Source organism: Suncus etruscus, chromosome 11 (genome assembly GCF_024139225.1).
Source record: "Suncus etruscus isolate mSunEtr1 chromosome 11, mSunEtr1.pri.cur, whole genome shotgun sequence".
Classification (NCBI taxonomy): Eukaryota; Metazoa; Chordata; class Mammalia; order Eulipotyphla; family Soricidae; genus Suncus; species Suncus etruscus.
In genome coordinates, this window is record NC_064858.1 from 93,309,961 (window position 1) to 93,336,268 (window position 26,308).

At 45.9% G+C, this 26,308-nt stretch overlaps 1 protein-coding gene across 1 annotated transcript in view; it reads right to left on the reverse strand.

Annotated features, from left to right (window-relative positions):
• Window positions 1-26,308, reverse strand: part of C11H12orf56 (chromosome 11 C12orf56 homolog) — a 97,027-nt gene that overhangs the window by 59,379 nt on the left and 11,340 nt on the right. Inside the window, exon 2 of the mRNA XM_049783017.1 lies at window positions 8,015-8,177. Coding sequence (XP_049638974.1) covers window positions 8,015-8,177 — 163 coding nt within the window. The remainder of the gene's footprint in view (window positions 1-8,014; window positions 8,178-26,308) is intronic.

A 26,308-nucleotide genomic window follows, 5' to 3' on the forward strand; every position in this document is an offset into this window, starting at 1 on the left:
AACACCCAGACGACTCAGCAACTGTCTGCATGCAGGGCAGATTTCTCCGCATTTAATGGTATGCTGAAACTAGAGGATGTTCCACATCAGCCTGACATCGATGAAAGAAATGCACAGAATCCAGAGTCTTTAAATATAAGAATCTGATACCAACAATAGCTAACGTGTGAAAAAGTTTCACCGGGACCTTGAGAAAGACTCGAGTTGGATGGACTGGTATGCCTGGAACCCAGAGTCGGTCTTATGCTAATAAACTTCTGGGGTGAGGCCTTTTTGTAATCAGGTCAAGGATTTTTTTCTGTTTTCCCCATATTTTTCTGGACCTATACAAACAACGGCAATAGCCACTATCACACCTTTACTATATTTTTTTTACTCTTATCCTTTAAGGAAAAAAAAATACAACTTACTGAACTTGAAAACAAATAACTGTAGTAGAATGCCTGTCTTGAATATAGGCAGGGGATGGGAAGGGGGGGAGGGGGTAATATTACACTGGTGAAGGGGGGTGTTCTGGTTATGACTGTAACCCAACTATGATCATGTTACTTAAATTTAAAATATATTTTTAAAAAAAGGAGATTCCATTTATTAAAATTCTAATCCCATAGGGAACTCCACTACACTTATATAAAAATTGCCTACTAAAGATGTTTTCCACACTGGACAAGTCTGTGTTTTCTCTTAAACATAAATGTTGGGTTACTGATCCTACCTTAATCAGAATTCATACTCCACCCTAGGATATAATCTGGTGATGGAATTATTGGATCATTCTCTACTTGGCATTCCTTCTCCACCCTAGAGTGTGGCCTGGTTCTTGTGAATAAAACATAAATTTGAAGAAGGAAGGTTTTCAATCTTCAGGTCTTCCTCCACTAAGCTGCTTTCCTTCTTAGGAGCAGAAGGCTTGTGTGGTGGGATTTCTGGCATCAGTGTTGGGTTTCCTGAACCTGTTCTTGCACCACTTTCACTGTGTGGATTATTTCCTGTGTAGATGTTTGCTTCCAGACCTGCATCTCACCAGATCTTCATTTTGGAGCCTGGAGGATCTTATTATATATAAATATATATGTATATATATATATATATATCTGTATATATATATATAAATACATATATGTGTATTTGTATATCTGTATATCTTTCTCTTTCTTCCCTCATAACTCTAGGCATATATTTAAATATTTAAATAGAACTATTTTACTTGACTAAAAATCAATTGTTTATTAAACTTAAAAAAACTTATATGGTTTCAATTTCAGCCAATTACACCACTGGTTTTATAAAAATTTTATAGGCTTTATGTTTAAATAGAAAATAAAAACAAGGGGCTGTTGCCTTTCATGCAGAAGGACAATGGTTCGAATCCCGGCACCTCATATGGTCCCTCGTGCCTGCCAGGGGCAATTTCTGAGCATGGAGCCAGGAGTAACTCCTGAGCGCTGCCGGGTGTGACCCAAAAACCAAAAAAAAAAAAAAAAAAAAGAGGCGCCAGAGAGATAGCATAGGTAGGGTCTTTGCCATGCATGTAGAAGGATGATAGTTCGAAATCCCAGCATCCTATATGGTCCCCTGAGCCTGCCAGGAGCGACTTCTGAGCATAGAGCCAGGAGTGACCTCTGAGTGCTGCCAGGTGTGACCCAAAAAAAACAAAACAAAACAAAAAATAATAAAATAAAAAGAAAATAAAAACGAGGCTATATGTGCATATATATTTCCAATTATATTTTATTAAATGTTTATGCTTTATTCTGGTTTTGAAATCAGTCTACTTCATTTCATACCAATGTTTCAAAATATATCACTGGAGTCGTAGGTGTTTTTAGAGCTGCAGAGAACGATTCTACATGCAGCATCTACTTAAATGTGGCAATTTAAATAAAATAAAATTGAAATTAGCTGTACTAGTTCCATCTCAGGGATCAATGCTGGCAGGAGGGAGGTAGTATTGGAGACAGAGAGAGAGAAAGAGGGGGAGAGAGAGGAAGAGGGAGGGAGAGAGAGAGAGAGAGAGAAGAGAGAGAGAGGGAGGGTGGGAGGGAGTAAGAGAGAGAGAGAAAGAGAGAGAAACTAGAGGGAGAACAATTCCATCATTGCCAAAATTTATATTGGATAGTGCTGAAACAGAATGTACTTAAAATGAAAGGCCTAATAATCCAATTTATTCTAATGCTTTAGCTGCAAATACAATTCACCAGTCACTCTGCCCTGTCACCAGTCAGCTTTGTTCATTTAGTCTAGGGCTTCATACCAGGGACTGGCAATTGAGCTCAGTTGTAGAGCCCATGCCTTGCATATAATGAGAACCCAAATTAAATCCCCAGTCTCCCCTCTCCCACCCACCTCCAATATTGCAGACTTTAATTCCACCTGCTTTTATCTATACATACAAAGTACAGTCTGAGTGACCAGGTATAGAAAGATGGTAGAATGGTTAGAGTGCTTACCTTGTATGGGACCAATCCCAGTTCAAACCCCAGAAATACATATGGTCCCCCAAGCACTACCACTAATGACCCCTAAACTAAGTGTGAAGAGTACTTCACAAGCCTAAGTACCTCTGAATATGCTCCTCTCCCCTCCACTCCACTGCCCTGTGAAGTACAATTCAAAGTTCTTACTCAGGAGTAATGGGTAGATAGCACAGAGAGAAAGACAGAGACAGAGAGACAGAGAAACAGAGACACAGAGAGAGCTCAACAGTCTGTTCACATGCTTTGAAAGTGGGATCAGTTCCTGGCACCATATTGTACCCCCCTCCCAAGTTCCACAACACAATGCCAGAACACAGAGCATGGAGCCTAAGCACTATGGGTATGTTCCCAAAATAAAAACGCAACAATAGGGCCAGCGTGGTGGTGCTAGAGGTAAGTGCCTTGCCTGCACTAGCATAGGACGAACAGGGGTTCAATCCCCCGGCGTCCCATATGGTCCCCCAAGCCAGGAGCGACTTCTGAGCGTATAGACAGGAGTAACCCCTGAGCGTCAATGGGTGTGGCTCAAAAAACAAACAAACAAAACAAAAAAAAAAAACGCAACAATAACTCAGCTGTAATATAAAGTTAAAGTCATGCAACTTGTTGCTATGTGGATGGATCTGGAGAGCACCATGTTGAGCAAAGTTAGTCAGAGGGAAGTGGGCAGACACTGAATGATCTCTTTCATGTGTAGGATATAAATAAACTTCATAAGTGAATAGCGAAATTCCAAAGACAATAGAAACAAAGTGCGGGGGAACTGTTCTTCAGTAGGAAGCTTGCCACTGGAATAGTGGCATCCCATATGGTCCCCCAGAGCCTACAGGAGCAATATCTGAGCCTGGAAGGGCCAGAAAAGTAACTCCTTTACGCCACCAGGTGGGCCCCCTAAAAGAGAGAGAGAAAGAGAGAGAGAGAGAGAGAGAGAGAGAGAGAGAGAGAGAGAGAGAGAGGAAAGAGAGAGGAGAGAGAGAGAGAAAACTAAGAGAATGGTGGAGGGGAAAAGAAGCAAGCTGGGCGATGGGAGGAGGGAAACTAAGGACATTAATGGAGGAAAGTAGCCACTGGTGAAGGGATTGATGTTGGAATATTCTGCACCTGAAATTTAATAGTAATAATAATAATAATAATAATAAAATAAACTTTGTAATTTTGATTCATGTGATTCAAAAACTAAAAATTATCAAAGACAAAAATAAAAAAGGAGGGCTTGGAGAGATAGCATGGAGGTAAGGCATTTGCCTTTCATGCAGAAGGTCAGTGGTTCGAGTCCCGGCATCCCATATGGTCCCCGAGCCTGCCAGGAGCGATTTCTGAGTGTGGAGCCAGGAGTAACCCCTGAGCGCTGCCGGGTGTGACCCAAAAACCAAAAATAAAAAAGAAACAACAAAGTAGTTACTGGGATGGAGTTCAAATGGTAGAGGACATTCTTCACATGTACAAAGGTTTAATTCCAAAGTCTCCAAACAAATCAAAATACTGATTTTGACCCATAAAAAGGCATTTTTCAGCGATTTCTGAGCACAGAGCCAGGAGTAACCCCTGAGCTCCACAGGTTATCACACACACACACAACACACACACACACACACACACACACACACACACACGAGGTATTTGCACACTTAAAAGCTATCTTTTTATTGGTGTTTCAGAAAAGCTTATACAAATTAGAAATTCTTTTAAAGGCATGATAATGTATGACCAAAAAGAACTCAACTGGCTAGAGCACATGCTTTGTATGCAAGAAATCCAGGTTTAATATTTTGTCAGTATTTATGGTCCCTTGAGGACCAAGCCAGGAGTAGCCCTTGAACAATGCCAGTGTGACAAAACAAGCAAATAAAAAAATACATTAAGGGGCCGGCGTGGTGGCGCTAGAGGTAAAGTGTCTGCCTTGAGAGTGCTAGCCTAGGACCGACCACGGTTCGATCCCCCGGCATCCCATATGGTCCCCCAAGCCAGGAGTGACTTCTGAGCGCATAGCCAGGAGTAACCCCTGAGCGTCACCGGGTGTGGCCCAAAAACAAAACAAACAAACAAAAAAAATACATTAAAATGTGAACTAAAGGGCCCAGAGAGATAGCACAGCAGCGTTTGCCTTGCAAGCAGCTGATCCAGGACCAAAGGTGGTTGGTTCGAATCCCGGTGTCCCATATGGTCCCCTGTACCTGCCAGGAGCTATTTCTGAACAGACAGCCAGGAGTGACCCCTGAGCACTGTCGGGTGTGTCCCAAAAATAAAAAAAAATAAAAAAAAAGTGAACTAAAGGGGCCAGAGAGATAACATGGAAGCAATGTAGAAGGTCATTGGTTCGAATCCCAGCATCCCATATGGTCCCCCAGGGCCTGCCAGGAGCGATTTCTGAGCGTGGAGTCAGGAATAACCTCTGAGTGCTGCCAGGTGTGACCCAAAAATCAAAAAAGAAATAAATAAAAAATTAAAACAAAAAGTGGACTAAAGAGATAATGTAGAGATTTAAATGCTTCCTTTGCATGAGACTGACTCCATTTTCCTCCTTGGCACCATGTGGATCCGCCAAGCACCAGAGCAGAACCAGGAGTAAGCTCTGAGCATAGCCACGTGTGGCCCCCAAAAGCTAAAAGCCAAAGAAACAAAGGTGTGATGATGAAACTGAGCCTTTGTACCTTAAGTGATGTGTAATGTTGGGCTCCTTTGTTAAGATGATTCCGTTGAGCACATCTGCCACCTGACAAAAATATTCCCTAGGCATTCACCCAAGAGGATTGGAATGAGTTCTAATAATCATCTTCATTCAGGTGCTCAGTAGCAAATGTGTGCTGCTTCTCCAGGCATGACATCACTATTATTAACACACTCTAGAGCTGACTCTGGTTATAGAGTTGGTGAGACAGGGCTGGGCCTCACTCTTGCTTCAGGATCACATACTGCATACTATCTTGGTGGGTCTTTGGGCCTGACATGAATAAGTCTCTGCATTAGCAGTGTCTGGCAGCTTAGAGAACAGTAAAAAAATTCAAGAATGCTGCTGTGAGCAGGCTGGGAAGGGGAGGCTTCTGATCCTCTGGCATGTGCCAGTAACTCTCAAAGTTGTTCTTTTGTGTTTACAAAAGAGCCTGTGCAAAAGTGCCAGAAGAAATATCAGTGTCATACCTTCAGAGATGAAAAGGAAGGAGCAAGTGGACCAAGCTGTCACTCTATAAAGCTCATATAAAAGCACACAAGATTAATTTAAAAACAGACAAGGGCAGCCAGAGTAGTGGTGCAGGTGGTAGGGCATTTGCCTTGCACATGGCTGACCTAGGATGGATCGCAGTTTGATCCCCTGGCGTCCCATATAGTCTCTTAAGCCAGGGGCTATTTCTGAGCTCAGACTCAGGAGTAACCCCTGAGCATCACAGGTGTGAGAACCCACCCCCCCCAAAAAAAAAAAACACAAACAAGGGGCCAGAGCCAAGGCACAGCGGTAGGGCGTTTGCCTTGCATGTGGCTGACCCAGGACGAACTGTGGTTTGATCCTTTGGCATCCCATATGGTCCCCCAAGTCAGGGGTGATTTCTGAGTGCAGAGCCAGGAGTAATCCCTGAGCATCATTGGGTGTGGTCCAAAAACCAAAAACCAAACATAAAAAAATAAAAAAATAAAAAACAAACAAAACCCCTCGTGCTTCCAACATCATTCGCAGTTTGTAGGAACTTTATACCAAATACACACTTACACCCTTATAACTGGCTTCTTTTGCTTTTCTAGTTTGTTTTTATCTTCTTGCTCACAGGAGAGGGAAAAAAACTAAGAATAATTATGCTTGTGGACCAGGATAAATATGCATTTAAGACAACCAACACCAGTTAGATATCGTAATTAGTGTGATGAGAGAACTGGTGAGCGACCAGGGATTTCATAAGTCTGCTAATTACAACAGCTCCTACAATTACCATGCCTTGGAGTGTCAGTATGAAAGGTACATGGATGAGAGTGTACATGCACTCAACAATTCCTACACCTTGTAGTAGTTCAATAACCCAAGAAGTTCTGATTCAAACTTGGAGAGAGAGATTAGTAGAGAGTGGACAGGGTAGTCCAGCCACCCTAGCTGGAACCAGAGAGCAAAAGCTCTCTGAGGCTGTTTTGGCCCTTCTAGTCTTCTAAGGATGCAATCTGCATAGATCACCATCTTTATAACCAATAAGCCATTATATTTCATGTTCTAGAGCAAGCCTGCAAGCCAAAATTGGAGATAGGAAAACTGAGGCTCAGAAAGCTTCAGTGATTTGCACATGGGCCACAGAGGCAGAAAAGGTGAAAGCCAGGTTTCCAAATAGGGTTTAGCCTGAGCCACCCACAATCCATGCCCTGTTTTGTTTGTTTTTATGGAGGGAGGGAGGGAGCAAGTGAGGGATTTAGCCACACCTAGCTCTTCTGGGGACTCAGTTACACAAAGCAGGTGCTTTAACTCTGCCCTCTCTTGTTCTATGCTTTTGAGCAGCTCCCAGTTATAGGATTGAGGTGGGGGAAGTTAGATGTTTGTCAAGGAGTTCAGTTATAATGAGAGCAAAATCTCCAGCACAGTGGCTGTAGTTAATAACAATTGTATCATCTCTCTAAAATTAGCACAGTGAATGGACATCTCGAATGTTCACAACACATTACAAAAAATACCATGAAGAGATGAAATGGATGCCTAATGGGTGAAATTTGCTGATCACAACATTCACGTTTCACAGTGTAGACTTATACCAAGCATTACGTTCGTTGTAGACTTTTAATCTATTATTTGTCAGTCAAATCTCTATAAAGCTCGAAAGAGATTAAAAAAAAAAAACATTCTCCTTTATTGTCTCAAAGGAAAGTGGTTATTTTTTTTCCTGTATTGCTTGAAGAAATAAATTAGAGGGGCTAGAGAGATAGTATAGAAGTTAAGACGCAGGGCCAGAGAGATAGCATAGAGGTAAAGCGTTTGCCTTGCATGCAGAATGTTGGTGGTTCGAATCCCGGCATCTCATAAGGTCTGCTGAGCCTGCCAGGAGTGATTTCTGAGCATAGAGCCAGGAGGAACCCCTGAGCACTGCCGGGTGTGACCCAAAAATAAAAACAACAAGAACAACAAAAAAAAAAAAACAAAAAAAAAAAACAGAAGTTAAGAGGCTTGTCTGACACATAGCTGATACTGGTTTCAATTCTCAGTACCCTGAACCATTCAGGTTCACTGCCAGCTCACTCCTGAGCACAGATCTGGAAACGTTCCTGAGCACTGCTGAGTATGAAAAGAAAGAAGGAAGGGGCCAGAGTGATAGCCCAGCAGTAGGGCATTTGCCTTGCACGCAGCTGATCTGGGTTTGATTCCCAGCATTCCATATGGTCCTTCAGGCCTGTTAGGAGCAATTTCTGAGCACAGAGCCAGGCGTAATCCCTGAGAGCCGCCGGGTGTGGCTCAAAAACCATGAATGAATGAATGAATGAATAAATAAATAAATAAATAAATGCTTTGTAAAAAGAAAGGGAAAAAAGAAGAGAAGAAGAGAAAAGGAAGAAATGGGGAAGGGCAGAAGTACCTTTCTTCTTGTTGGCATTGACACGACGAAATGGAAACAAGACTTTCCAGTCATCTTTTGGTTTTTCACCTTCCTTTTTTAAAACAGCTGAAGAATAGATGATACGGATATGTTGGTTGGTTTCTCTATATGGTGAACTCAAAAATTCTGGGTAATCATCAATCTGAAAAAAAAATTAATTGAACTGCTTGGAGATAAATTCAACTGCTTCTCTATTCTGGGATAGCGAAATCCTCCCAAATCTTAAATTTAAAATGCTTTCTTTCTTTCTTTCTTTCTTTCTTTCTTTCTTTCTTTCTTTCTTTCTTTCTTTCTTTCTTTCTTTCTTTCTGTCTTTCTTTCTTTCTTTCTTTCCTTTCTTCTTTCTTTCTTTCTCTTTCTTTCTTTCTCTTTCTTTCTTTCTTTCTCTTTCTTTCTTTCTTTCTTTCCTTTCTTCTTTCTTTTTCTTTCTTTCTCTTTCTTTCTTTCTTTCTTTCCTCTCTCTCTTCTTTCTTTCTTTCTTTCTCTCTCTCTCTCTTTCTTTCTTTCTTTCTTTTTTTCTTTCTTTCTTTCTTTCTTTCTTTCTTTCTTTCTTTCTTTCTTTCTTTCTTTTCTTTACCTTCCTTTCTTCCTTCCTTCCTTCCTCCCTCCCTCCTTCCTTCCTTTCTCCCTTCCTCCTTCCCTCCCTCCTTTCCTCTTTCCCTCCCTCCCTTCTTCTTTTCTCTCTCCCTCCCTCCCTTCTTTTCTCTCTCCCTCCCTCCCTTCTTCCTCCCTCCCTTCTTCCTTCCTTCCTTCCTTCCTTCCTTCCTTCCTTCCTTCCTTCCTTCCTTCCTTCCTTCCTTTTTTTGCCACACCCAGTGACCCTCAGGGATTACTCTTGGCTATGTGCTCAGAAATTGCTCCTGGCTTGGGGAAACATATGGGATCCTGGAGATGAACCACAGTTCATCCTAGGTCAGTGATTGCAAGGCAAACACCCTACCACTTGCATTCTTTATTCTTTTTTTTTTCCCTTGGTTTTTTGGGTCACACCCGGCAGCGCTCAGGGGCTACTCCTGGCTCTATGCTCAGAAATCGCCCCTGGCAGGCTCAGGGGACCATATGGGATGCCAGGATTCAAACCACTGTCCTTTTGCATGCAAGGCAAAAGCCCTACCTCATGCTATCTCTCTGGCCCCACATTGTTTCTTCTTACGTTTTTTTTTTCCCTCTTGCAGTTATGTTTCCTAATTCCTCTTCTATTTGTTTTAGTTCTTACTAAAAACATGTTGTGTGACTGAACCTGAGAAACTATTTACACTACAAGATTGCTAAACAAATAGTAACAGCATTTTTGTTGACAAAATATAGCCCAGGGCAACAACTCAAGTGGCAGAGACCCCGAGTTTAGTCCCTGGCACCACATTCCCTTCCTCAGCAGAGCTCACAACTGGTATAGACCTGTGACTCCTGAACCTTTCCCCAACACCCCCAAACTGTGAAGTATTACTGGGAGAGTCCTCTATCTATATAAATGTTTCTACCCATTTCCAGATTGAAAATAATGAAAACAATATTCATTTATAGCAAAAGGTCTACAAAGATACTGTGAATATAAAAATCAAGGTTTAGAAGACTATTTTCTGCACTTAAGTAGCTATGTCTTTTCTCCATAAGTGTTCCATTTGCCTTTCTTTTTTGTTTTTTGTTTGTTTGTTTATTGGCCACACCCGGTGACACTCAGGGGGTTATTCCTGGCTATGCACTCAGAAATTGCTCCTGGCTCTGGGGACAATATGGAATGCTGGGGATCTATCCCAGGTCCTTCCTGGGTCAGCTGTGTGCAAGGCAAATGCCCTACTGCTTATGTCACCGCTCCATCCCTGCCATTTGCCATTCTTGATTTAAAAAAATGGAAAGGTCTCTATAAATACTTAGCATTTTTTTAGATCTTCTATGTAACTACTTGCCTTTTTGTGGTGTCAGCAATTGTGTCCTATTTAATTAAAAAAAAAAAACAGCTGTAGTACAGCTGGTAGGGCATTGGGTAAAGCGTTTGCCATGCAAGTGGCCAACCTGAGTTTGATTCCAAGCACCACCAAATTATTTTTGCCCTGCCAGTTACCAAAGCCAAATCTCCTGTGTGCAGAGCCCATGCTCCAATCCAGAGACCTATCTGTTTGGCCTTAGTCAGACTTTTCTAAAGCAATTCAGAGTAATTGAAAAAAGAAAAATGGAAGTTTGGGTTTGGGTCACACCAGGCAATACTAAAAAGCTGTCTTGACTTAGTCTTTTGGGGGGTGTGCAGTGGGGGGTACAAACAACACCCAGAGTAGCTCAGGGAGCCTTGTGCAAAGTGTTGTGCAGCGCACACACACACATACACACACACACACACACACACACACACACACACACACACACACACACACCAGTCCTTTGAGTCAGAAGAATGGTTTAATGAAAAACTATCATAAATTCAATCTCCCCTCCTCCCACTCTACACCTGCCCCCCAAAATCATCAGAATCTACTCAAATTTAATTTAAAAATATTAAATTCTGAATCACTGCTCCTGGAGAAAGAAAACAGCTTTTTTGTATCTAGACTGTTGAGATGTTGTCTTTTATGTTTCTATGCTTACTGAAACTTCACATTCCTTTTGTATCAGTTATCCTTCATGGAAGAAACCTCTCATCACCTCTAGTATTTATAGAATATATTTTCTTGTTTTCAGAGGTACTAATAAATTATAGCTTTCATTAAAATAAATAACATTATAAAGACTCTAAGACGTTAGAGTGACTTGTTGAGATAAAAAAGAGCACTTTTGGGGGCTGGAGCAATAGCGCAGCAGTAGGGTGTTTGCCTTCCATGTGGCTAACCCAGGATAGACCTCGGTTTGATCCCTGGCATCCCATATAGTCCTCTGAGCCAGGAGCAATTTCTGAGAGCATTGCCAGAAATAACCCCTGACTGTCACCATGTATGGCCCAAAAACCAGAAAGAAAAAAAAAAAATAAAGCACTTTTGTAATTAAAATGCTTCGGTAAATCCACCCAAATTAGGAAATCTAATAAGTTCTTTAAATGTGTGATATCGGGGCCAGAGTGAGAGCACAGTGGTAGTGCTTTTGCCTTGCACACGGAAGACCCGGGATGGACTTGGGTTCAATCCCTGGCATCCCATATGGTCCTCAGAGCCTGCCAGGAGCGATTTCTGTGCTCAGAGCCAGAAGTAACCCCTGAGAGCTAGTGGGTGTGGCCTCAAAACCAATAAATAAATAAATAAATAAATAAATGTGTGGTATCTAATTCATACAAAAATGTCTTCTTTAAATGAAAACAAAAACAGAAACAAACGTCTTCTTTTTGGTGTAAGGAGGGAAAAATGGGCCACATCTAGAGGAGTTCAGGGGTTATTCCTGCTTATGTGTTCAGAAGTGACTCCTGCTGGTATTGGAAATGTATTCTAGTGCCAAGGATCAATCCAAAGTCAGTTGCATGCTAGCAAGGTAAGTGACTTCCCTCTTGTACCCTCTCTCCAGCTCATAAATTCAAAAGGCTTAAGAGTTCATATAGATATGATAAGCCTTTGTCAAATAAAACTAGTCCAATAGAAACTAGAGAGATAATATAAAGATTAAGGCCCTTGACTAGCATGTAGCTATGAACCTGACCTTGTTCAGCTCCCGGCACCACTTATGATCCCTTAAGCACTGCTAGGTATTATGCCTGAGCACAGAGCAAACAAGCACAGTTAGCTGTGGCTCCTGAGCACCAGTGGGTGTGGCCCCAAACTAAACAAAACAACAACCAGTTCAATCATTTTACTTAAATGAAAACTAGAATATTTTCTCAAGCTTATCATTGTTACAAAACTTTATATCTTACTTTACTAGGACTTATTTTTCCTAAATTTATATATTTACTTATCAAAAAAGTCAACATTACTTATATATTGTTAGCGCTATGAAAAGTGAAAATTTGTCTTCAAGAAAATGGAATCATTCTGACATTTAAATATCTTGAGTTGAAGATAATTCCCACAATCTTGAGTCAACTTAAACTCTTGCACTATTAAATTAAGCCATTTGATAGCAAAATATCCAATACTGAGATAATTTCTAAGAAAAAAACTGGAACATTGGTTACTGAAGCATAACTTTAAGGTTATGTTTTTGCTTATTTTATTTATTTGTTTTATTTTATTTTATTTTTTGATTTTTGGGTCACATCTGGCAGTGCTCAGGGGATACTCTTGGCTCTGTGCTCAGAAATTACTCCTGGTAGGCTTAGGATATCATCTGGGATACTGGGAATAGAACCCAGGTCTGTCGCAGGTCGGCCATGTGCAAAGCAAACACCCTACCATTATGCTATCTCTCTGGCCCAGGTTTTGCTTATTTTATGTTCCATAGAATAACTATTTTAATCATGTTAATAAATATGTTCATTTTCACAGGTGCCACAGTTATGAAGGAGGCTCTATGCTCGTGTGTGTGTGTGTGTGTGTGTGTGTTTGTGCTTTTTTAGGCTACATACAGCAGTCTCTACAGTTACTTTCAGCTCCATGTTTGGGAATTTCTCTTGGTTGTGTTTGGGGACCATGCACGCAATCAGGGATTGAACCTGATCCTCCTACATGCTTCAATCCTCTGTGCTATCTTCCCAGTCCCTTAGCTATATATATTATTGTTTTGGAGGCTACACCCTGAGATGCTCAGGAGTTACTCCTGGCTATGTGCTCAGATGTCACTCCTGACTTGGAGGACCATATGGGGATCAAACCCATATTCGTCCTGGGTCAGTCACATGCGAGGCAAATGCCCCACCACTGTGCCACATTGCTCCTATATATATATATATATATATATATATATATATACATATATATATATAGTTTGTTTGTTTTTGTTTTTGGTCCACACCCAGCTATGCTCAGGGATTACTCCTGGCTTTGTGCTCAAAAATTGCTCCTGGCAGGCTCCAGGGAACGATATGGAATGCCAGGGATCGAACCCAGGTCTGTCCCAAGTTGGCTGCGTGCAAGGCAAACAACCTACCACTATTCTATCACTCCAGCCACCCCTTTTACCTATATTTTATATTTTCCTTTGGACTTGTCTTTTCTTTTCTTTTTTTTTGTTTTGTTTTTTTTTTTGTTTTTTGTTTTTTTGTTTTTGTTTGGGTCACACCCGGCATTGCTCAGGGGTTACTCCTGTCTCTGTGCTCAGAAGTCACTCCTGGCAGGCTCAAGGGGAACCATATGGGATGCCGGGACTCAAACTGGGGTCAGTCCTATGTTGGCCTAGTGCAAGGCAAACATGCTATTGCTCTGGCCCCAATTCACAGTCTTTAAAGCTATTCGCCATTCCACGCTGGTGGACATCCTTTTCAACCTAAGTTGTTTCAGTACCTATCAAGCCCTTCTTTTCTTTTCTACTCAGTTGTGCTTTTTCTAGGAAGACATACTGAAACTTCCAACAGAGGGAGGAAAGCAAATTACAAATTAGCTCTCTCAAATTTGCACTGTAATGAGTTGCTTGATTTGATTTCAGAGAGAAATCACAGGAGAAGGAAAAATAGTAAACCTGAAAAATTCAATCTGATTAAGTAACCAATCAATAGATGGAGATCATTTAAATGAATTTCCCTTAAATTAAGCCATATGAACAAATACCTAGGCCGCACTGTATTTAAGCTTGTTCCTAAGTAGAAATTAGAAAAGAAATTTCTCATTTCTTTTTTTGTTTTTGTTTTTGTTTTCGAGCCACACCCAGTGACACTCAGGGTAACTCCTGGCTATGTGCTCAGAAATTGCTCCTGACTTGGGGACCATATGGGATGCCAGGGGATCAAATAGTGGTTAGTCCTAGGTCAGCCATGTGCAAGGCAAATGCCCTACCATTGTGCTACCACTCCACCCCCCCTTTTTTTTAATTTCTCATTTCTTTAGAAAGTAGAGATTAGGGGCCGGGCGGCGGCGCTAAAGGTAAGGTACCTGCCTAGCCTGTGCTAGCCTAGGACGGACCGTGGTTCGATCCCCGGCGTCCCATATGGTCCCCCAAGCCAGGAGCGACTTCTGAGCGCATAGCCAGGAGTAACCCCTGAGCGTCACCGGGTGTGGCCCAAAAACCAAAAAAAAAAAAAAAAGAAAGTAGAGATTAGGATATTCTTACACTATCATAATTATTTTTCTGCCTTTCTCATGGCACTCTTCACCAGATGTTTTTTTCCCATTATCTTCTACCTGGGCTTTAGAGGACCAATCCCTAAGGCAGATTAACTAGAGCAGCTATTTTTGGAATTGGTGAGCATTGCTGGCATGAATAATCTTGCCACATACTCCAATAAAAATTAACCAGTTTGGATAATTGGAGACTGGCTCATCATTATTCCCTGAACAGTTTTGGTGTTAAAGCTAGCAAGATGGGGCCGGAGAGATAGCATGGAGTTAAGATGTTTACCTTTCATGCAGAAGGTCATTGGTTTGAATATGGGATGCTGAGGATCAAACCTGGGTTCGTCCTGGGTCGGCCGAGTGCAAGGCAAATGCCTTACCACTGTGCTACCACTCCGGCCCCTCTAAGTGTATCTTAAATTTGTATCTTTACTGAAAAAGAATCTTACTTGTACCCAATCCAAGTTCCAGTCTAACTTTTTGTTTTGCTTTCTTGGGGATCACACCCAGTGGTGTTCAGGTACTACTCCTGGTTCAGTGCTCAAGGGTTACTCCCTGCAATACTTAGGGAACCACATAGTACCAAGGCTCAAATTTGAGCTGCCTCCATGCAAAGTCCACTGACGCCTCTCTCCTGCTCCTGATTTAACTTTTTTTAAATATCTTATTTGTTTTATTTTCCCTCCCATTTGGGGAAAAAAAATAAAATTTCATCTATTTGCATGTTTTCCTAAAGTGTAACTGTGGAATGTGACATGAACTAAATAGAAGAGTCGGCTAAGCAATAATCAAAAGGGGCACTCTGCCTCAGAGGCCTAAAAAAATTGGTTAAGGGACCTTACTGAAGGGCCCTTATTGTTAAGGGCCCTTAGTGACAGTAAGAATAAAGAAGAATGGAAACCTGAGTGAACTGAAAGTTAAATAACAAGAAAGCAAACTTGTACGGTAAAATGAGCTTGCCTGTGAGAATGGAAAAGGATGTTTAAAGAGTTAGCCTTCGAAAGAAGTGACGCCCGAAAAGAAAAGGAGATTAAACCATTTGCCTTTCAAAAATGCATATTAAATATGCATTTTTGAAAGGCAAATGGTTTAATCTCCTTTTTTAATCTCCTTATTTAAATAAATAAATGGTCTGTCTTATAGAAGAAAAACTGGTTCTAAAAGACCAAAGCTGCCTGGCTGAAATAACAGAACTGAAAAGACGGAGTTAGCCTTTACAGGCGATGACACAGAAATCAGGAAAATCCTCCATTGTATAATAAGAAAGGGTTTATACAGAGTACATAGAAGATTAATTAGTCAATCTTGCCTATGGTTATTAATGGGTACTTGGTTAAAGAATTCTGTGACACCCATTTTTGTATTTTGTTTTATTTGTTTGTTTTTTGTTTTGTTTTGTTTTGGCCACACCCAGTGGCTTTCAGGGTTTACTCCTGGCTCTGCATTCAAAAATCACTCCTGGTAGGCACTGGGATGCTGGGGCTCGAACCCAGGTTGACAAACACCTAACCCTCAAGATAAATGTTCTACCAGCTGTGCTTTAGCTCTGGCCCCTATGGCACATTCTTTTATTGCTAAGCGTAAGCCACTGAACTATAAGAACCCTAGAATTATATTACTTAAAAATCCAGAAAAAGGGCCCGGAGAGATAGCACGGCGGTGTTTGCCTTGCAAGCAGCCGATCCAGGACCAAAGGAGGTTGGTTCGAATCCCAGTGTCCCATATGGTCCCCTGTGCCTGCCAGGAGCTATTTCTGAGCAGACAGCCAGGAGTAACCCCTGAGCACCACCGGGTGTGGCCCAAAAACAAAAACAAAACAAAACAAAACAAAAATCCAGAAAAAGAAATGAAGGCATTTTTGTACTTGGCTTGATAACATTTATTTCTAATTAAATTTTATTCATTATTTTTGGTGGTGCCAAGGATGGAATGCAGGTTTCACACATGCAAGCATTGCTGAGTTAAATTCCTGAATATGAAACAATATTAAATAGTAAAATAATTGCCTACTTAAAATTTCATTAAGGGGCAGGGAAGATAGTTCAAAGGGTGCTAAGGGTTCAGTCCCTGACACTACATTGTCCCCTGAATACTAAGCCAGGAGTAGCCCCCAAGCACCATTCTCTGTGCCCACCCTCCAAATAAAACAGCAAACACCCTAACTAACTGGAGCCAAGAATGTATCTCAGTGCAGAAGCAGAGGCCTTCTAAACTTGCAAGTCTGGACTCAATTCAGTTCCTGGCTCCCCAAAACAAAACAAGCAAAAACCCTCTTCCTATTCCATACTCCCCCTGTTTCTAGAAACACAAAGGAAAGAAAAATAAAGTAAAACACCATTAGAGAAAATTTGGGCTGGAGCCATAGCAGCACATAAGGCAATGCTGTTATAACATGGTACCACAAATTTGGTGACATTAAACACACATGGGGGGGGGCTCATCCAGTGACACTCAGGGATTGCTGTTATAACATGGTACCACAAATTTGGTGACATTAAACACACATGGGGGGGCTCATCCAGTGACACTCAGGGATTGCTGTTATAACATGGTACCACAAACTTGGTGACATTAAACACACATGGGGGGCTCATCTAGTGACACTCAGGGATTACTCCTGGCTTGGGGGACCATATGGGAAGCCCGGTCTCGAACTGAGGTTCATCCTGGGTCAGCAGCGTGCAAAACAAACACCCTACCGCTGCGCCACCGCTCCAGCCCCAAACATGCATTTATTTTTTTCCAGTCCTGGAGACAGAAGTCTGAAATGACCCATTCCTTCTGGAGGCTCCAGGGAAAAACAATTCCTTGTCTTGTTTGGTAGCCTCATTCCACTTTCACAAAGAGCAGAGTTTTGGGCCAGAGTGATAGTACAAGTTGGTAGGGCTTTTGTCTTGCATATATTCAAACCTGGGTTCGGTCCCCAACATCCCATATGGACCCCCGAAACCCACCAGGAATGACTCCTGAGCTCAGAGCTAGGAGTAACCCCTCAGTACTTCCCAGTATGGCTCAAAACCAAAACCAAACTGGGGCCAAAGTGATAGCACAGCAGTAGGGCATTTGCCTCACACACAGACAGACCTGGGTTCAATCCCAGCATCCCATATGGTCCCCCAAGCCTGCCAGGAGCTATTTCTGAATGCAGAACCAGGAGTAATCCCTGAGTGCCACTGGGTGTGACCCCCAAACGAACAAACAATCAAAAAACAAAAACAAACAACATTAAAGAGCAGAATCTTGTCATGATTATCACCATGTTCCTCACTCTTCTCCTACCTCCCTGTCCCTCTTTGAAGAAACTCTTGATTATATGATATTACTTGACTAATCCAAAAGAATCTCCTGACACTGGCCCAGTGGGGCTCAACTGTGAAAGACTGTGAGTGTGACCTGTCTATGTCTGTCTACTGTCCTCTTGCGTGAAACTCTTGCGAGTGGGGCAAAAAGAGCCTCCAGAAACCTCGCTCGCCCAGACGCCATTTTCAGGGAGGGACTTCAGAGCATAAAAACCGGCTAACCTTTGCAAAAGCTGGCTCCCTGTGTGTGACACCAGGTGGGGAAAATCCGCGAAAGTACACCGGCCCAGTGGGGCTCAGCTGTGAAAGACTGTGAGTGTGACCTGTCTATGTCTGTCTACTGTCCTCTTGCGTGAAACTCTTGCGAGTGGGGCAAAAAGAGCCTCCAGAAACCTCGCTCGCACAGACGCCATTTTCAGGGAGGGACTTCAGAGCATAAAAACCGGCTAAGCTTTGCAAGAGCTGGCTCCCTGTGTGTGACACCAGGCGGGGAAAATCCGCGAAAGTACACTGGCCCAGTGGGGCTCAACTGTGAAAGACTGTGAGTGTGACCTGTCTATGTCTGTCTACTGTCCTCTTGCGTGAAACTCTTGCGAGTGGGGCAAAAAGAGCCTCCAGAAACCTCGCTCGCACAGACGCCATTTTCAGGGAGGGACTTCAGAGCATAAAAACCGGCTAACCTTTGCAAGAGCTGGCTCCCTGTGTGTGACACCAGGCGGGGAAAATCCGCGAAAGTACACCGGCCCAGTGGGGCTCAGCTGTGAAAGACTGTGAGTGTGACCTGTCTATGTCTGTCTACTGTCCTCTTGCGTGAAACTCTTGCGAGTGGGGCAAAAAGAGCCTCCAGAAACCTCGCTCGCCCAGACGCCATTTTCAGGGAGGGACTTCAGAGCATAAAAACCGGCTAACCTTTGCAAAAGCTGGCTCCCTGTGTGTGACACCAGGCGGGGAAAATCCGCGAAAGTACACCGGCCCAGTGGGGCTCAGCTGTGAAAGACTGTGAGTGTGACCTGTCTATGTCTGTCTACTGTCCTCTTGCGTGAAACTCTTGCGAGTGGGGCAAAAAGAGCCTCCAGAAACCTCGCTCGCCCAGACGCCATTTTCAGGGAGGGACTTCAGAGCATAAAAACCGGCTAACCTTTGCAAAAGCTGGCTCCCTGTGTGTGACACCAGGCGGGGAAAATCCGCGAAAGTACACCGGCCCAGTGGGGCTCAGCTGTGAAAGACTGTGAGTGTGACCTGTCTATGTCTGTCTACTGTCCTCTTGCGTGAAACTCTTGTGAGTGGGGCAAAAAGAGCCTCCAGAAACCTCGCTCGCCCAGACGCCATTTTCAGGGAGGGAATTCAGAGCATAAAAACCGGCTAACCTTTGCAAAAGCTGGCTCCCTGTGTGTGACACCAGGCGGGGAAAATCCGCGAAAGTACACCGGCCCAGTGGGGCTCAGCTGTGAAAGACTGTGAGTGTGACCTGTCTATGTCTGTCTACTGTCCTCTTGCGTGAAACTCTTGCGAGTGGGGCAAAAAGAGCCTCCAGAAACCTCGCTCGCCCAGACGCCATTTTCAGGGAGGGACTTCAGAGCATAAAAACCGGCTAACCTTTGCAAAAGCTGGCTCCCTGTGTGTGACACCAGGCGGGGAAAATCCGCGAAAGTACACCGGCCCAGTGGGGCTCAGCTGTGAAAGACTGTGAGTGTGACCTGTCTATGTCTGTCTACTGTCCTCTTGCGTGAAACTCTTGCGAGTGGGGCAAAAAGAGCCTCCAGAAACCTCGCTCGCCCAGACGCCATTTTCAGGGAGGGACTTCAGAGCATAAAAACCGGCTAAGCTTTGCAAGAGCTGGCTCCCTGTGTGTGACACCAGGCGGGGAAAATCCGCGAAAGTACACCGGCCCAGTGGGGCTCAGCTGTGAAAGACTGTGAGTGTGACCTGTCTATGTCTGTCTACTGTCCTCTTGCGTGAAACTCTTGCGAGTGGGGCAAAAAGAGCCTCCAGAAACCTCGCTCGCACAGACGCCATTTTCAGGGAGGGACTTCAGAGCATAAAAACCGGCTAAGCTTTGCAAGAGCTGGCTCCCTGTGTGTGACCACAGGCGGGGAAAATCCGCGAAAGTACACTGGCCCAGTGGGGCTCAACTGTGAAAGACTGTGAGTGTGACCTGTCTATGTCTGTCTACTGTCCTCTTGCGTGAAACTCTTGCGAGTGGGGCAAAAAGAGCCTCCAGAAACCTCGCTCGCACAGACGCCATTTTCAGGGAGGGACTTCAGAGCATAAAAACCGGCTAACCTTTGCAAAAGCTGGCTCCCTGTGTGTGACACCAGGCGGGGAAAATCCGCGAAAGTACACCGGCCCAGTGGGGCTCAGCTGTGAAAGACTGTGAGTGTGACCTGTCTATGTCTGTCTACTGTCCTCTTGCGTGAAACTCTTGCGAGTGGGGCAAAAAGAGCCTCCAGAAACCTCGCTCGCACAGACGCCATTTTCAGGGAGGGACTTCAGAGCATAAAAACCGGCTAACCTTTGCAAAAGCTGGCTCCCTGTGTGTGACACCAGGCGGGGAAAATCCGCGAAAGTACACCGGCCCAGTGGGGCTCAGCTGTGAAAGACTGTGAGTGTGACCTGTCTATGTCTGTCTACTGTCCTCTTGCGTGAAACTCTTGCGAGTGGGGCAAAAAGAGCCTCCAGAAACCTCGCTCGCCCAGACGCCATTTTCAGGGAGGGACTTCAGAGCATAAAAACCGGCTAACCTTTGCAAAAGCTGGCTCCCTGTGTGTGACACCAGGCGGGGAAAATCCGCGAAAGTACACCGGCCCAGTGGGGCTCAGCTGTGAAAGACTGTGAGTGTGACCTGTCTATGTCTGTCTACTGTCCTCTTGCGTGAAACTCTTGCGAGTGGGGCAAAAAGAGCCTCCAGAAACCTCGCTCGCCCAGACGCCATTTTCAGGGAGGGACTTCAGAGCATAAAAACCGGCTAACCTTTGCAAAAGCTGGCTCCCTGTGTGTGACACCAGGCGGGGAAAATCCGCGAAAGTACACCGGCCCAGTGGGGCTCAGCTGTGAAAGACTGTGAGTGTGACCTGTCTATGTCTGTCTACTGTCCTCTTGCGTGAAACTCTTGCGAGTGGGGCAAAAAGAGCCTCCAGAAACCTCGCTCGCCCAGACGCCATTTTCAGGGAGGGACTTCAGAGCATAAAAACCGGCTAACCTTTGCAAAAGCTGGCTCCCTGTGTGTGACACCAGGCGGGGAAAATCCGCGAAAGTACACCGGCCCAGTGGGGCTCAGCTGTGAAAGACTGTGAGTGTGACCTGTCTATGTCTGTCTACTGTCCTCTTGCGTGAAACTCTTGCGAGTGGGGCAAAAAGAGCCTCCAGAAACCTCGCTCGCCCAGACGCCATTTTCAGGGAGGGACTTCAGAGCATAAAAACCGGCTAACCTTTGCAAAAGCTGGCTCCCTGTGTGTGACACCAGGCGGGGAAAATCCGCGAAAGTACACCGGCCCAGTGGGGCTCAGCTGTGAAAGACTGTGAGTGTGACCTGTCTATGTCTGTCTACTGTCCTCTTGCATGAAACTCTTGCGAGTGGGGCATAAAGAGCCTCCAGAAACCTCGCTCGCCCAGACGCCATTTTCAGGGAGGGACTTCAGAGCATAAAAACCGGCTAACCTTTGCAAAAGCTGGCTCCCTGTGTGTGACACCAGGCGGGGAAAATCCGCGAAAGTACACCGGCCCAGTGGGGCTCAGCTGTGAAAGACTGTGAGTGTGACCTGTCTATGTCTGTCTACTGTCCTCTTGCGTGAAACTCTTGCGAGTGGGGCATAAAGAGCCTCCAGAAACCTCGCTCGCCCAGACGCCATTTTCAGGGAGGGACTTCAGAGCATAAAAACCGGCTAACCTTTGCAAAAGCTGGCTCCCTGTGTGTGACACCAGGCGGGGAAAATCCGCGAAAGTACACCGGCCCAGTGGGGCTCAGCTGTGAAAGACTGTGAGTGTGACCTGTCTATGTCTGTCTACTGTCCTCTTGCGTGAAACTCTTGCGAGTGGGGCAAAAAGAGCCTCCAGAAACCTCGCTCGCCCAGACGCCATTTTCAGGGAGGACTTCAGAGCATAAAAACCGGCTAACCTTTGCAAAAGCTGGCTCCCTGTGTGTGACACCAGGCGGGGAAAATCAGCGAAAGTACACCGGCCCAGTGGGGCTCAGCTGTGAAAGACTGTGAGTGTGACCTGTCTATGTCTGTCTACTGTCCTCTTGCGTGAAACTCTTGCGAGTGGGGCAAAAAGAGCCTCCAGAAACCTCGCTCGCCCAGACGCCATTTTCAGGGAGGGACTTCAGAGCATAAAAACCGGCTAACCTTTGCAAAAGCTGGCTCCCTGTGTGTGACACCAGGCGGGGAAAATCCGCGAAAGTACACCGGCCCAGTGGGGCTCAGCTGTGAAAGACTGTGAGTGTGACCTGTCTATGTCTGTCTACTGTCCTCTTGCGTGAAACTCTTGCGAGTGGGGCATAAAGAGCCTCCAGAAACCTCGCTCGCCCAGACGCCATTTTCAGGGAGGGACTTCAGAGCATAAAACCGGCTAACCTTTGCAAAAGCTGGCTCCCTGTGTGTGACACCAGGCGGGGAAAATCCGCGAAAGTACACCGGCCCAGTGGGGCTCAGCTGTGAAAGACTGTGAGTGTGACCTGTCTATGTCTGTCTACTGTCCTCTTGCGTGAAACTCTTGCGAGTGGGGCATTAAGAGCCTCCAGAAACCTCGCTCGCCCAGACGCCATTTTCAGGGAGGGACTTCAGAGCATAAAAACCGGCTAACCTTTGCAAAAGCTGGCTCCCTGTGTGTGACACCAGGCGGGGAAAATCCGCGAAAGTACACCGGCCCAGTGGGGCTCAGCTGTGAAAGACTGTGAGTGTGACCTGTCTATGTCTGTCTACTGTCCTCTTGCGTGAAACTCTTGCGAGTGGGGCATAAAGAGCCTCCAGAAACCTCGCTCGCCCAGACGCCATTTTCAGGGAGGGACTTCGAGCATAAAAACCGGCTAACCTTTGCAAAAGCTGGCTCCCTGTGTGTGACACCAGGCGGGGAAAATCCGCGAAAGTACACCGGCCCAGTGGGGCTCAGCTGTGAAAGACTGTGAGTGTGACCTGTCTATGTCTGTCTACTGTCCTCTTGCGTGAAACTCTTGCGAGTGGGGCATAAAGAGCCTCCAGAAACCTCGCTCGCCCAGACGCCATTTTCAGGGAGGGACTTCAGAGCATAAAAACCGGCTAACCTTTGCAAAAGCTGGCTCCCTGTGTGTGACACCAGGCGGGGAAAATCCGCGAAAGTACACCGGCCCAGTGGGGCTCAGCTGTGAAAGACTGTGAGTGTGACCTGTCTATGTCTGTCTACTGTCCTCTTGCGTGAAACTCTTGCGAGTGGGGCAAAAAGAGCCTCCAGAAACCTCGCTCGCCCAGACGCCATTTTCAGGGAGGGACTTCAGAGCATAAAAACCGGCTAACCTTTGCAAAAGCTGGCTCCCTGTGTGTGACACCAGGCGGGGAAAATCCGCGAAAGTACACCGGCCCAGTGGGGCTCAGCTGTGAAAGACTGTGAGTGTGACCTGTCTATGTCTGTCTACTGTCCTCTTGCGTGAAACTCTTGCGAGTGGGGCAAAAAGAGCCTCCAGAAACCTCGCTCGCCCAGACGCCATTTTCAGGGAGGGACTTCAGAGCATAAAAACCGGCTAACCTTTGCAAAGCTGGCTCCCTGTGTGTGACACCAGGCGGGGAAAATCCGCGAAAGTACACCGGCCCAGTGGGGCTCAGCTGTGAAAGACTGTGAGTGTGACCTGTCTATGTCTGTCTACTGTCCTCTTGCGTGAAACTCTTGCGAGTGGGGCAAAAAGAGCCTCCAGAAACCTCGCTCGCCCAGACGCCATTTTCAGGGAGGGACTTCAGAGCATAAAAACCGGCTAACCTTTGCAAAAGCTGGCTCTCTGTGTGTGACACCAGGCGGGGAAAATCCGCGAAAGTACACCGGCCCAGTGGGGCTCAGCTGTGAAAGACTGTGAGTGTGACCTGTCTATGTCTGTCTACTGTCCTCTTGCGTGAAACTCTTGCGAGTGGGGCAAAAAGAGCCTCCAGAAACCTCGCTCGCCCAGACGCCATTTTCAGGGAGGGACTTCAGAGCATAAAAACCGGCTAACCTTTGCAAAAGCTGGCTCCCTGTGTGTGACACCAGGCGGGGAAAATCCGCGAAAGTACACCGGCCCAGTGGGGCTCAGCTGTGAAAGACTGTGAGTGTGACCTGTCTATGTCTGTCTACTGTCCTCTTGCGTGAAACTCTTGCGAGTGGGGCATAAAGAGCCTCCAGAAACCTCGCTCGCCCAGACGCCATTTTCAGGGAGGGACTTCAGAGCATAAAAACCGGCTAACCTTTGCAAAAGCTGGCTCCCTGTGTGTGACACCAGGCGGGGAAAATCCGCGAAAGTACACCGGCCCAGTGGGGCTCAGCTGTGAAAGACTGTGAGTGTGACCTGTCTATGTCTGTCTACTGTCCTCTTGCGTGAAACTCTTGCGAGTGGGGCATAAAGAGCCTCCAGAAACCTCGCTCGCCCAGACGCCATTTTCAGGGAGGGACTTCAGAGCATAAAAACCGGCTAACCTTGCAAAAGCTGGCTCCCTGTGTGTGACACCAGGCGGGGAAAATCCGCGAAAGTACACCGGCCCAGTGGGGCTCAGCTGTGAAAGACTGTGAGTGTGACCTGTCTATGTCTGTCTACGGTCCTCTTGCGTGAAACTCTTGCGAGTGGGGCATAAAGAGCCTCCAGAAACCTCGCTCGCCCAGACGCCATTTTCAGGGAGGGACTTCAGAGCATAAAAACCGGCTAACCTTTGCAAAAGCTGGCTCCCTGTGTGTGACACCAGGCGGGGAAAATCCGCGAAAGTACACCGGCCCAGTGGGGCTCAGCTGTGAAAGACTGTGAGTGTGACCTGTCTATGTCTGTCTACTGTCCTCTTGCGTGAAACTCTTGCGAGTGGGGCAAAAAGAGCCTCCAGAAACCTCGCTCGCCCAGACGCCATTTTCAGGGAGGGACTTCAGAGCATAAAAAACCGGCTAACCTTTGCAAAAGCTGGCTCCCTGTGTGTGACACCAGGCGGGGAAAATCCGCGAAAGTACACCGGCCCAGTGGGGCTCAGCTGTGAAAGACTGTGAGTGTGACCTGTCTATGTCTGTCTACTGTCCTCTTGCGTGAAACTCTTGCGAGTGGGGCATAAAGAGCCTCCAGAAACCTCGCTCGCCCAGACGCCATTTTCAGGGAGGGACTTCAGAGCATAAAAACCGGCTAACCTTTGCAAAAGCTGGCTCCCTGTGTGTGACACCAGGCGGGGAAAATCCGCGAAAGTACACCGGCCCAGTGGGGCTCAGCTGTGAAAGACTGTGAGTGTGACCTGTCTATGTCTGTCTACTGTCCTCTTGCGTGAAACTCTTGCGAGTGGGGCATAAAGAGCCTCCAGAAACCTCGCTCGCCCAGACGCCATTTTCAGGGAGGGACTTCAGAGCATAAAAAACCGGCTAACCTTTGCAAAAGCTGGCTCCCTGTGTGTGACACCAGGCGGGGAAAATCCGCGAAAGTACACCGGCCCAGTGGGGCTCAGCTGTGAAAGACTGTGAGTGTGACCTGTCTATGTCTGTCTACTGTCCTCTTGCGTGAAACTCTTGCGAGTGGGGCAAAAAGAGCCTCCAGAAACCTCGCTCGCCCAGACGCCATTTTCAGGGAGGGACTTCAGAGCATAAAAACCGGCTAACCTTTGCAAAAGCTGGCTCCCTGTGTGTGACACCAGGCGGGGAAAATCCGCGAAAGTACACCGGCCCAGTGGGGCTCAGCTGTGAAAGACTGTGAGTGTGACCTGTCTATGTCTGTCTACTGTCCTCTTGCGTGAAACTCTTGCGAGTGGGGCATAAAGAGCCTCCAGAAACCTCGCTCGCCCAGACGCCATTTTCAGGGAGGGACTTCAGAGCATAAAAACCGGCTAACCTTTGCAAAAGCTGGCTCTCTGTGTGTGACACCAGGCGGGGAAAATCCGCGAAAGTACACCGGCCCAGTGGGGCTCAGCTGTGAAAGACTGTGAGTGTGACCTGTCTATGTCTGTCTACTGTCCTCTTGCGTGAAACTCTTGCGAGTGGGGCAAAAAGAGCCTCCAGAAACCTCGCTCGCCCAGACGCCATTTTCAGGGAGGGACTTCAGAGCATAAAAACGGCTAACCTTTGCAAAAGCTGGCTCCCTGTGTGTGACACCAGGCGGGGAAAATCCGCGAAAGTACACCGGCCCAGTGGGGCTCAGCTGTGAAAGACTGTGAGTGTGACCTGTCTATGTCTGTCTACTGTCCTCTTGCGTGAAACTCTTGCGAGTGGGGCATAAAGAGCCTCCAGAAACCTCGCTCGCCCAGACGCCATTTTCAGGGAGGGACTTCAGAGCATAAAAACCGGCTAACCTTTGCAAAAGCTGGCTCCCTGTGTGTGACACCAGGCGGGGAAAATCCGCGAAAGTACACCGGCCCAGTGGGGCTCAGCTGTGAAAGACTGTGAGTGTGACCTGTCTATGTCTGTCTACTGTCCTCTTGCGTGAAACTCTTGCGAGTGGGGCATAAAGAGCCTCCAGAAACCTCGCTCGCCCAGACGCCATTTTAAGGGAGGGACTTCAGAGCATAAAAAACCGGCTAACCTTTGCAAAAGCGGGCTCCCTGTGTGTTACACCAGGCGGGGAAAATCCGCGAAAGTACACCGGCCCAGTGGGGCTCAGCTGTGAAAGACTGTGAGTGTGACCTGTCTATGTCTGTCTACTGTCCTCTTGCGTGAAACTCTTGCGAGTGGGGCAAAAAGAGCCT